The 12,700-nt window shown below is 54.5% G+C and overlaps 1 protein-coding gene across 1 annotated transcript in view; it reads right to left on the minus strand.

The window, feature by feature from the left end:
* SPIRE2 (spire type actin nucleation factor 2) overlaps window positions 1-11,841 on the minus strand; it is a gene marked incomplete at both ends in the record, with an annotated part of 33,356 nt that extends 21,515 nt beyond the window's left edge. Inside the window, 2 exons of the mRNA XM_080702042.1 lie at window positions 325-365; window positions 11,598-11,841. Coding sequence (XP_080558168.1) covers window positions 325-365; window positions 11,598-11,841 — 285 coding nt within the window. The remainder of the gene's footprint in view (window positions 1-324; window positions 366-11,597) is intronic.
* Between the last annotated feature and the right edge of the window lie 859 nt (window positions 11,842-12,700).

A 12,700-nucleotide genomic window follows, 5' to 3' on the forward strand; every position in this document is an offset into this window, starting at 1 on the left:
GTGTTCTGGGTCTTGTCTCCCTAAAACCACGGTATAACTTTATGTCTTTTTAATGTACATTAAGTGATATACGTAAGTTTTAAAGTGTATCAAGTAACTTCTAAAACTATTAGCCGGGCGTGGTGGCGCACGCTTGTCATCCCCGCGCTGGGGAGGCAGAGACAGGAGAATCACGCAGGTTCGAAGCCAGCCGCCCGCGCTGGCTTAGGAGACCCTGTTTCCAAATAAAAATGTAAAAATAGGTCTGGGAGTGTAGCCCGGAGGTAGAAGGGCTTCCAGGAACCCCAATACCACCAAAAAAACCACAAAAAACTATTTAAGTACCTGAGCTTCTGAGCTGGCTGGCGGCACCATGGTTGTAGGATCTGTAAGAGAAGACGGCAGGTCAAGTTGGTGTTAGTAACCCAGGACACTTTCCCTGAGCCCTGGGGCCCCTCTAGGACAACCCCAGTCTCCAAAGAAAAGCTCTCCCCAGGTTGGGCCATCTGGTCACCCAGACAGATGCTTTACAAGACCCCGCTCGAGCCAGCTCTGGACAGGACACCTGGTAACAGGGCCAAGAGTGACCTGGCCCCGTGAGGACTGACACTTCAGCACCCCTGCTCCCAAGTCTGCTCAGGGGGTGGTCAGGGCAGCCAGCGGGGCCCCCGGGAGGCTCCTTGGAGCCCAGAGGGAACAGCTAAGTCCCTTCTGCAAGGAATGCCCTATGGCTTGCAGCGAGATGTGCCAAAGGCCTAGAACTGAAGTTGTGGCCTCAGGTCACAGTAGCAGATGGGAAGCACCAGCTATAAGAGGACAGGCTGCTTGGCTGGGTAAGTCTATCTCCGTGAGACCCCTCGAGCTGGGGCGTTCCCTCAGCCGGAGTCCCTGCCTTGAAACACAGGTGGAAGCAGGACTCTGTCATTCCATCTGACTATGGCACCAAGCATGCCCCGTAGTGAGTGGCGTCCTATCGCTGTTCACCCCCATAACCCAATACAACCCGGGAGATGGGCGGCTCAGGCTCCCACTGCACAGAGGAAGAGACAGAGGCCCAGAGGGAGATCTTTGCTCCAAGGAGTCTCAGCTAGTGGGTGGTGGTGCTGGAGCGAGGCAGACGGGGACCCCAGAATCTGCTAGGAGCGGCTCCCCAAGACCCTTTCCTGGACTCCCAGGATGCCAGGAAGTGATGCAAAAACTCGCCCACTTCCACAGCCTCCCTGAATAATGAGCGGGTAGAGCCATGTCAGGATGTGAATTTCAGCTGTCTTAACTTTTCTGGAATGAGGTAAGACACAAAAACACAAACCATGAAGCTGTCTGCTAAGTGAACCTGCTAAGTCCACAAATATTTTCAAAATGCCATCAAGAACCAGGAAGATTGCCAAAGATAAAGGGAGGCTATGTGGTCCATTAAAGTAATGGAGAACAGTCCACCCCAGCCCAGTGAGACTGAACACTGCGTCAAGCAGGTGCCCGGCGTCCTGCCCTGGGGAACAGGCAGCTCCAGCCCCTTGGTGTGGGCAGTCAGTATAGATGGTAGCTGAGATTGGACCCAAGAATAGGAAGGGAGAAGAACGAGACCCAGGACAAGGTGCTCCTGGAAGAGGCCAGGGCCCAGTATCTCTGATGGTGGGGAGGGGCAGGAAAGGCAATGGGTGAGCTGGGCTTGGTGGTGCACACTTGTAATCCCAGCATTTGGGAGGCTGAGACAGGAGGATCATGGTTCAAGGGCAGCCAGTACCGGAAAAAAAAAAAAAAAAGGCATGGGGGCTTTCTGTGGTATTTGCGAACCGAGTGTGCCCAGTCCAGCTCTCTAGCCACAGGCAGCTTTCTGTTTGAATAGGTTTAGTTTATTTTATTTTGCGGTACTAGGGATGGAACCCAGGGGCATTCTACCTCTGAGCTATACCCTCTGCCCTATTTTTTATTCTTTATTTTGAAACAGGGTCTCACTGAATCGCAGAGGGCCTCACTAAGGAGCTGAGGCTGTCCGTGAACCTCGATCCTCCTGTCTCAGCCTCCTGAATGCTGGGATTACAAGCGTGTGCCTCCACACCGGGCTGTTGAGTAGTTTTAATGCTTGTGTCCCTGGCTTAAATAGTTCACATATTAACAACAACAAAAGTTGTATTGAGACCGGGCATAGTGGCAGAGACAGGAGGATCGCACAGGTTTGAAGCCAGCCTCGTGCGCTGGCTTAGGAGACCCTGTTTCCAAATAAAAATGTAAAAATAGGTCTGGGAGTGTAGCCTGGAGGTAGAAGGGCTTCCAGGAACCCCAGTACCATCACACACACAAAAAGTTGTACTGAAACTAAAATAATACTGGGGAGTCTGGGGTTTTGTTGAGCAAGCTGCAGCTTGGTGAGGTTTCAGGAGCGATGGGGGCATCACAGCAGGGCTGAACTCCGCAGGTGCTACACGATCAACCAAGGACGAGACCTGGTGCCATGATTCCTGCTCTGCAGTGAGGAAGCTGGGGCTCAGGCAGGTGGAGAGGTTCTCCTAAGATCACAAAGCCAAAAAATGGCCCAGGTGGCCCCACCAAGCCTGCAGACCCCAAAGCACCCTGTGTGTGTGTGTGTGTGTGTGTGTGTGTGTGTGTGTGTGTGTGGTACTGGGAATAGAGCCCAGCGGCATTCTACCTCCGAGCTATGCCCCCAGCCCTATTTTTTATTCTTTATTTTGATACAGGGTCTCACTGAGTTGCAAAGGGCCTTACTAAGTAACTGAGGCTGTCCACAAACCATGATCCTCCTGTCCCAGCCTCCCAAGTCCTGGGATTACAAGCGTGTACTACCACACCAGGCCCCAAGCCAGGCTTGGTGGCGCACGCTTGTAATCCCCGCGCTTGGGAGGCTGAGACAGGAGGATCGCGCAGGTTCGAAGCCAGCCTCAGCTACTTAGTGAGGCTCTCAGCAACTTAGTGAAACTCTGTTTCCAAATAAAATATAAAATAGGTCTGGGAATGTAGCCTGGAGGTAGAAAGCCCCTGGGTTCTATCCCCAGTACCACACACAAAAAATAATAATAAATAAATAAAAGAATAAAAAAAGAATAAAAAACAGTGCTGGGGAGGTAGCTCGGCAGTAGAATGCCCCTGGGTTCCATCCCCAGTACCGAAAAAAAAAAAAATAGTAGTAAAGTAAAAAAGAGCTAGGGCTGTAGCTCAGAGGTAGAATGTCTCTGGGTTCAATCTCCAGTAGAAGAGAGAAAAAGAAGAAAGAAAGAAAGAAAGAAAGAAAGAAAGAAAGAAAGAAAGAAAGAAAGAAGAAAGAAAAAGGAAAGAGAGGAAAGAAATCCATTTGTGCCAGAGGGCTTGGTGAATTGTGCCTGTCTCAGGGTCAAGCACCTCCTGTGGCTTTGAGCACCTTAGTTCTCAGAGCCCCTCAGTTCACTTTTAGATGCCCCAACCAGGAAAGTCACCATGAGGAAGCAAGGAAAACACGCCTAGTGTTCGGAGGCTACCAGCTGCCCACAGACATTCCTGCCTCTGTGAAGAAATGGACTTAAAATTCAGTTGTGCCCCAGGTCAGCGTCAGCCTTCAGGATCTGGCAGAGGGAGAAACACCCACAGGAAATGCAGCAGTTACAAGTCCTGTTTGTTTAGCAAACAGCGCTCTCTGGGGCAGAGGGATCCAGGCCTGCCCTCCCCCTCAGTGCCCTTCCAGCACTGCTCCTGAGATCAGCCCGACCTCCACAAACTCCCAACAGCCCACAAGGGTCGCCCTCCATCCACCAGGGCCCGCCTGAGGGGAGACGCAAGCCAGGGACTGTGCTGAGGACCTGCCTGAGCCGCGCGTCCATGCAGGTCTGAGGAGGCTGCACCTGGCTCTGCTCCTGCCGTCCCTCCACATTCATCCCTGCCCAGCACCCTGGGGACAGGAGGCCCAGCTGGTGACGGGAGGCAGCAGGTGGGGTGACGCCTTAGCTTCTGGGGTGTGCTCACCGGCTGCTGGAGCTTTTCAGGCTCCAGTTCTTGCCTTTGCCCATGATGAACCATACTATCCACGCACAGGGTGCAGAGAAGGGAGCTGGCCCTAGGTCACTCAGCTGAGACTCAACCCAGACGCAGCCCCCCCCCCCCACTAACCACCTGAGGCCTCTGCAGCCTGAAATGAGTCCCCTGGCTCACCACAAAGCTGGGCGTGGTTGTAATCCCAGCATCTGGGAGGCTGAGATAGGAGGATCCTAGTTCTCGGCCAGCCTCAGCTACTCAGTGAGGCCCTTTGCAACTCAGTGAGACCCTGTTTCAAAATAAAGAATAAAAAATAGGGCTGGGGGTATAGCTCTGAGATAGAATGCCCTTGGGTTCCATCCCAGTACAAAAAAAAAAAAAAAAAACTATAACCAAATGATAAGCCATAGTTAATAACATATGCTAAAGCATGTAGGGAAAAGTACTGCTGCACCAAAAATTAAAATGGATCTAGCAGGTGCAATGGTGCATGCCTGTGATCCCAAACTCAGGAGACCGAGGCAGGAGAATGACAAATTTGAGGCTAGCCTGGGCTAGTTATTTATTTATTTATTTTTGTGGGTCTGGGGATGGAAGCCAGAGGCATTTAACCTCTGAACTACACCCCCTGCCCTATTTTTTATTCTTTATTTTGAACAGGGTCTCACTAAATTGCAGAGGGCCTCACTGTTAGCTGAGGCTGCCCGCGAACTGCGATCCTCCGGTCTCAGGCTCCCAAATGCTGGGATTACAAGCGTGCGCCACCACGCCCAGCTTTAGCCTGGGCAATTTAGCAAGACCTCATCTGGGAGTGTAGCTCAGTGGTAGAGTGCCTTGGGTACCATCCTCAGGACCACACACACAAATCCCAGTGTAGAGCTAAGGAACAACCGGGTAGGCGGGGCCAGCAGGTAGGCGGGGCCATCTTTGGAAGGCCAGCCAGTGCAAAGGATTGCCTTCCTGTGAGGTAAGCCCTGCTCAGAGGCAACACTAAATCAGGACGACAGTCTGCAAACACAGGCTCACAGACACACCTGGCCCACACCCAGGCCCACACCCATGGCAGCTCAGCACCCAGCCACACCTCACACAACACCTGGCCCCTGCCCGCCCTTTCCCAGATGGCAGTGCTCAGGGAAAGGACACTTCAGCCATCAAGAAAAGCGCAGGGGAGCCCACAGCCCACACCCAGTCCCTTTGTGGGTCTCCCCTCCTCCCCAATCTCCTAGCTGGCAAGCCCCTCAGGAGCTGCTCGCGTGGACCCCGAATGCTGTGTCCTTTTTAGGAGTGGCCCCGGGTGCACAGGGGCAGGGTGCTGAGGCTGGCTCCCTGCCCACCGGCTCCCCTTCCCATCTGCGGAGTGCTGAGGCTGGCTCCCCTTCCCATCAGGGTGCTGAGGCTGGCTCCCTGCCCACCGGCTCCCCTTCCCATCTTACTGAGGGGTAAGCCCACATGCTCAGCGCCCGTCCTCTGAGCACCTTCAACATGGGCTCCAGGTCCCAGTGGGGATGGGAACCTCCAGCCAAGAGGGGTGGCCTGGTGTCACCCACAACCTTACGTGACCGAGCGGCCCTCAGTGCAGAGCCCCACGGCTCCCTGTATGCCCTGCAACGGCACAGCTGGTGGCACCAGCTGTGGCAGACACCTCCAGCCATGGCAAGCACCTAAGAAGCTGTGTGCGGAGCCATGAAGGAGAACCTGGTAGAACGAGCCTGTTTCAGCCGGGAACATCCTGACAGCCAGGAGGAGCCTTGGGGAGGTAAGAATTCTTCGAATGCAGAATTTTACCTTTCCAACCTGCTCTGGCTTCTCCCAGCAGGACTGAGGACACTGTGACAGTATCCCTTGAGACCTGTCTGCACACAGCTGAGCTGTTGCAAAGATAAAGGTGAGTGGTACAGGGTCTGGCCACTGGTGGAGGGTGGAGGGCAGGGCTCTGCAGCAGAGCCAGATGTGGGCTTCCTGATCCCACTGTCCAGTGACACTCCACAGGACCAGGATCCCACAGGGCCAGGAGGCTGGGAGGGAGCATCCACAGCTGGGACAGAGCCTGTTTACACGCAGTGACGGAAAAGCAGAGATGGCAGCGGGGTCCCTGGCTGTGTTTCCTGACAGAAGACACTTGCTGGTGTTCTCACTGTCCCAGCTCACCCCAGGTCACATGTGGACATGACCCTACGAGATGTCACAGCTTGCTCTTCAGCACTGCAGGGCAAAGACCGAAAGAGCACCCTGTGAAGGCACCTGTGAAGTGGTCCAGTTGCTTTTGTGCTGGGAACTCCAGGCAGCAACTGAGCAGAGCCAGGAAGCTTCCAGTTCACCAAGGAGCCCTGAAGTGAAGAGCTGGCCGCGGAGTCCGATACCACCCTAGAGGGTCTGGTGGGCAGCCAGCTTCAGACCCACAGTGCAGGAGGAGGGGCAGGTGTGAGCTGGGACACAGGAAAAGTAAACTGAGCATCAAAGTTGGCAAGGGCCAGGGGTAAAGCTGGACCGGAGATGCAACTCAGTGGCAGAGCAAGCACTCCGCAGGCCAAAACCTGGGTTTGATCCCCAGCACCAAAACAAAACAGAACAAAGTTGGCACACACAAAAAAATTAAAAATAGCCGGGCATGGTGGTATTCACTTGTAATCCCAGCATTTGAGAGGCCGAGACAGGAGGATCACGGTTCGTAGACAGCCTCAGCTACTTAGTGAGACCCTGTTTCCAAATAAAGAATAAAAAATTGGGCTGGGGGTGTAGCTTGGAGGTAGAATCCCCTGTACAGCAACAACAACAAAAAAATTAAAATATAGCTCTGTGAGCTAGGTGTGGTGCATATGCCTATAATCCCAGTATCTAGGAAGATCACAAGTTTGAGGCCAGTCTCAGCAATGTAGTGAGACATGCACCAACCTAGTGAGAACTTTTTTCAGAAACAAAAAACAAAAAGGGCTGGAAGGTGTAGCGTGGAGGCAGAATGCCCCTAGGTCAATCCCCAGTACCCGCCCCCCAAAAAAAGCAGCTGTGTGTAAATGAGCAGAGCAAGAAGCAGAGTAGAGGGAGAGAAGTGGCTGCCCTCTCCCTCTGGCCAGGACGAGCAGACCCTGTGGTCACCAGGCCCAGCCTCGACCCACCTAAGGGGCCCTTCCTGGAGGAGAGCTGGGGAGCCAGCAGGTGTGGGCCCAGGAGCTGGAGGCTCCAGGAGGTGACGCCACGCCCGCTGTGGAGAGTCTGTGCTTCAGGGCAAGGCACCTGGAACTTTGGGGGGACAGCCACGGAGAGCACTGTGGGGCCCCCACCCTGACCACGCTGTTTGAGGAACTGGCCTCACCTCAGCAACTGCTCAGCTCTTAAATCATACAGCTACACCAGATGGAGTTTATTGTCGCAGTTTAAAAAAGTAACCCTTAGCCGGGCGTGGTGGCGCATGCTTATAATCCCTGCGCTTGGGAGGCATAGGTCTGGGAGTGTAGCCCTGAGGTAGAAGAGTTCCATCCCCAGTACCACAAAAAAAAAAAAAAAAAAAAAAAACTAAACCCTTTAGCCTAGTGTGGTGACACATGCCTGTAATTCCAGTACCTGGGAGGTGGAGCTAGGAGGATAGCCTCAGAAACATAGTAAAACTCTCAGTAACCTAGCAAGACCATGTGTGCAAACAAAAAAAATTTAAAGGTCGGGGAGCTGGGCATGTAGCTCAGAGGTAGAAAACTCCTGGATCCAATCCCCACTATGATCAAAATAAATAAATAAGTAAAAATAAAAAGTAATTCTTTCCCCCTCATGAGGTTTTACTAACATCTTCTTAGAAATAATACCACATGTAAATGGTTGTAGTGGCACATACCTATAATCCCAGAATTGGGGAGGCTAAGACAGGAGGAGTGCAGGTTTGAGGCCAGCCTCAGTAATTTAGTGAGACCCTGTTTCCAAATAAAAAAATAAAATAAAGCCGGGCGTGGTGGTGCATGCTTGTAATCCCGGTACTTGGGAGGCTGAGGCGAGAGGATTGCGCAGGTTCAAAGCCAGCCTCAGCTACTTAGTGAGGCTCACAGCAATTTAGTGAGACCCTGTTTCCAAATAAAGTATAAAGTAGATCTGGGAGTATAGCCCGGAGGTAGAAAAGCCCCTGGGTTTCACCTCTAGTACCTAAATAAATAAATAAATAAATAAATAGAGTTAAAGGTGTAACTTAGAAGTAGAATGCCCCAGGTTCAATCTCCAGCACCACAACACACATACACAAAATAATAAAATAATAAAAAATAAAGCCGGGTGTGGTAGCACACGCTTGTAATTCCAGCATTCGGGAAGCTGAGACAAGGACAGCCTCAGCTATTTAGCAAGTAGTGAGACCCTGTTTCAAAAATAAAAAGATTAGCTGGGCGTGGTGGCGCACGCTTGTAATCCCCGCACTTGGAAGGCTGAGACAGGAGGATCGCACGGTTCGAAGCCAGCGTCAGCTACTTAGTGAGGCTTCAGCAACTTAATGAGACCCTGTTTCCAAATAAAGTATAAAATAGGGTTGGGGATATAGCATAGAGGTAGAAAAGCCTGTGTTTCTACCCAGTAGCACAAAAATAAATAAATAAATAAATAATAAAAATAAAAAAGACTAAGCCAGGCGTGGTGGCGAACGTTTGTAATCCCAGCACTTGGGAGGCTGAGACAGGAGGATCATGGTTTGCAGACAGCCTCAGCTATTTAGTGAGGCCCTTTGCAACTCAGTGAGACCTTGCTTCAAATTAAAGAATAAAAAATTAGGGTGTGTGTGTGCCCTGGAGGTAGAGTGCCTCTGGGTTCCATCCCCAGGACCAAAAAAAAAAAAAAAAAAAAAAAAAAAAAATCAACTGGCATCAAAAATAGATTAAAAATGCTGACAAGCAAAATGTGGCTGTTTCCCTGACTGCTATTTACAGGAAGAAACAACATGCATCTTTAGTCAACTTACTGGCCACTCACGTCCAGGAGAAATGCTGGGCTGGCCATTTCAGGGGAGATGGTCGATCTAAAGTTTCAGCTGATTCATGAAGCTCAAGGACAGAAGGGCAAGTGCAGGCCAATATGCTTTTCTTTTTAATCCTTTTGTGGTACTGGGGGTGGAACCCAGAGACTTTCTACCTCCGGGCTATATTCCCAGGCCTGTTTTATACTTTACTTGGAAACAGGGTCTCACTAAGCTGCTGAGAGCCTCACTAAGTAGCTGAGGCTGGCTTCGAACCGTGCGATCCTCCTGTCTCAGCCTCCCAAGCGCAGGGATTACAAGTGTGAGCCACCACGCCCGGCTCAATATGCTTTTCTTACTCCTTAAAGAGGCAGCAAGTGGCCGGGCGTGGTGGCGCACACTTGTAATTCCAGTACGTGAGACCAAGGCAGAAGGATCACAGTTTCATGGCCAGCCTCAGCAACTTAGTGAGACCCTTTTTCAAACTAAAAAGTAGGCCGGGCACGGTAGCACATGCTTGTAATCCCAGCATTCAGGAGGCTGAGACCTGAGGATCGTGGTTCGCAAACAGCCTCAGCTACTTAATGAGGCCCTCCGCAACTCAGTGAGACCTATTTCAAAATAAAGAATAAAAAATAGGGCAGGGGGTATAGCTCAGAGGTCAAATGCCCCTGGGTTCCATCCTCAGACCCACACACACAAAAAAAAAAAGGCTGGGGGGTGTAGCTTAGAGGCATAATGCCCCTGGGTTCCATCCCTAGTACTGCCAAAATATAATAATAATAAAATAGGGTTGGAGATGTAGCTGAGAGGTAGAATGTCAGCACCCCCCAAAAAAAGAGAGTCGGGCATGGTAGGGTACTCTTGTAATCCTAGTACTTAGGAGGCTGAGACAGGAGGATTGTAGTTTTGCAGCCAGCCTCAGCTACTTAGTGAGACAATCTGCAACTTAATGAGATCCTGTTTCTAAATAAAAATTAAAAATCGGGCTGGGATGTAGCTTAGAGGTAGAATGTCCCTGGGTCCAACCCCATACACACACACACACACACACACACACACAGAGAGAGAGAGAGAGAGAGAGAGAGAGAGAGAGAGAGAGAGAGAGAGAGAGAGGCAGGCAGGCAGCAGTGTCTGTAGTCCCAGAACTCTGGGGGCTGAGATGTGAGGATCACTTAAACCCAGGGGTTCATGAGCAGCCTGGCAGCACAGGGAATATGCAGGAGACTCGAAGAGACAGCAAGTAATAAACTCATCAACCACTGTGAAACACGTTTGTGAACAGCGACCAAACATCCTACTACACAGGAAATGAAAGTGGGTTCCTCAATCCCCAGGCTGGCACCTGCCCTTCAAGGTCAACAGAATGCCTGTGTGAGCTTTGACCCCAGCCAGGAAGTGCTCCTGGGTGTGACAGCCCAGGAGGAAGGAGCAGAGAGAGAGGAGGGGCAGAGAGAACTTACTCCCAGGGTGGCCTTCTCCATGCTCTGGAGATGACCAACAGGAAGTCAGCCTGGCTTGCCGCAGTTCAGGGAGACTCTGGGAGCCTCAGTCACCATCCACTGCTACCATGGTGCCAAACTGCTTTCCTCTGTGCCTCAGTTCCCCATCTTTATCAGAAAGTCAGACCAAGCAGGCTGCCAAGCGCAGAGCCAGACCCTGGCTTACGTCAGCTATTTCCAAAGGTTGGGTGGGCTAGGGGACAATCTCATGAGGCCAGAGCCTCAGGAGAAAAGCTCTGAATCTGCACTCCATGGCCCCGACGGGAGAGCAGCTCCCTGCCTACGCCCCTCAGCCCAGCCTTTGAAGACAGGGTAGCACAGAAGTTTGGAGCAGGAGCAACTAGTCCAGGTTCTGCCACTTTCTGAATAACTTTGGCCAAACTCAGGGCTCAGCTTACAAGAGCATAAAATGAGGAAACCCTGAGTCTCTACACTTACTGTTTCCACCTGCCACATGCATCGGTGCTTTTAATGCAAGGCATAGCAAGCTGCAGGAGCAGAGGCCTCGGAGAGCAGGATGCCGCGTGCGCACAGCAAACTCCTTTCCACCGATGCAGCCAGCCCCTGCTTCTGCCTGGCTTGCCCCTCTCCTGCCCAGCCCTCCACAGAAGCCTGCTCAAGAGGAATGCTGCAAACCCACGGCTCTCTGGGCTGGAGGGAGGCCAGCCTCCCCAGCAAACACAGCCCGCCTTTGTGCTCCCAATGGGGTATCAGCTTTGGGGTAATACCATCCTATGCTTCATACCTGTTCACGCCTGTTGTCCCAGGGAGGAAACAACTTAAAAAAAAGTAAATAACCACTTAAACTCATCACTTTGAGCGGACTTCGGAGGGCTTAATTGTTGGTTCTTAGCTAACAAAAAAGCAGGTGGTCCCCCAAACTTTACACCGGCTTGTTGCTCTCTCAATGAAACCCAGCAAACTGGTGTCCATCCCGCGCGATCCGGGCGAGCACAGCCCTCCCCCACCGCGGCAGGAGAGAGGGCCCGAGATGTCTCTGCCCTTTCCTGCCGAGCGCTGCGGTGTCGGGAGCCCGCCGGGCCGCAGCTCCCCCCGCGAGCCCTGGGCCACGGCCCGAGGCTGCGGACCCGGTGGAGAGGGGAAGGGCCGGAGCGCCGCCCCCCGCCCCCGAAGGCCCGCGGCCTGGCCAAGCCCCCTCCCCAGGGAGCGCCCGCAGCAGCCCGGCGGCCCGGGGCGGGGCTCGGCTCCTCGGCCCGGCGGGGGGGGCTCACCCGGCGCCCGCCGCGCGCCCACCGAGCCGTCCCTGCGCAGCAGGATGTCCGCCGTGTCTCGGATGCGCCGCCCGCCGCCCCGCAGCCCGCGGCAGGCCTGGAAGCACACGGCCCACGCCTGCTCCTCGTTGATGGGCTGCTCGTACACCTTCAGCACCTCCTCCAGGGACAGCTCCCCCGGCTCGGGCCGCGCCGCAGCCCCCGCGCGCTCCGGGGCCGCCGCGCCGCCGCCAGCCCCGGCCATGGCCCATCATCGCCGCCCGCGCGCGCCCCGGGTCTCCATAACAGCCGGCCGGCAGCGCGGACGCGGGGCGGGTCCTCACGGCCGCGCGCCTCGTCATCGCGCGCCCCGCCCCGGCGAGGAGCGAGCGGCCGCGGGGGGGGGGGGGCGTGCCAGGGGGGCAGGTGCAGGGGGAGGGCCGCCAGGGGGGCAGGTGCAGGGGGAGGGCGCGCCAGGGGGGCAGGTGCAGGGGGAGGGCCGCCAGGGGGGCAGGTGCAGGGGGAGGGCGCGCCATGGGGGCAGGTGCAGAAGGAGGGGCGTGCCAGGGTGGGGCAGGTGCAGGGGGAGGGCGCGCCAGGGGGCAGGTGCAGGGGGAGGGCGCGCCATGGGGGCAGGTGCAGAAGGAGGGGCGCGCCAGGGCAGGTGCAGAGAAAGGGGCGTGCCAGGGGGGGAGGGGCGCGCCGGGGTGGGTGGGCCGGTGGAGAGGGAGGGGTGTGCCGGGTGGTGGGAGGAAGGCCTAGCAGGGAGGGAGGGAGAAGCGCAGGGGTGGCGGAGCAAGGATGGGTGGGCTGGGCAGGACTGCAGAGGGGGAGGTAAGTACTGTGGGGTACGGCAGGATTGGGAGGAGGAACAGACCCGGCCCCCGGGCTTAGGCTTTCTCGGGGACTGGATGGGGTGACAGCCCCGGTGCCTCCTCCCCATCCCAGGACAGCTTCCCTCCAGGAGGGCCTCCAGCCCCAGCACACAGTGATTGTGGGGCCTTGGCAAGTTTGGGACTGGGCGGGATGCAGGAGGCTGTGAGCAGCTGCCTCCCACACTGGCTTGGGCTCCGAGAAGCGGGCAAGGCCTGCCGTGGTCTCCTTGGAGGCCCACGGTAAGACGA

Source organism: Muscardinus avellanarius, assembly GCF_963383645.1.
Source record: "Muscardinus avellanarius genome assembly, chromosome: 10".
NCBI lineage: Eukaryota > Metazoa > Chordata > Mammalia > Rodentia > Gliridae > Muscardinus > Muscardinus avellanarius.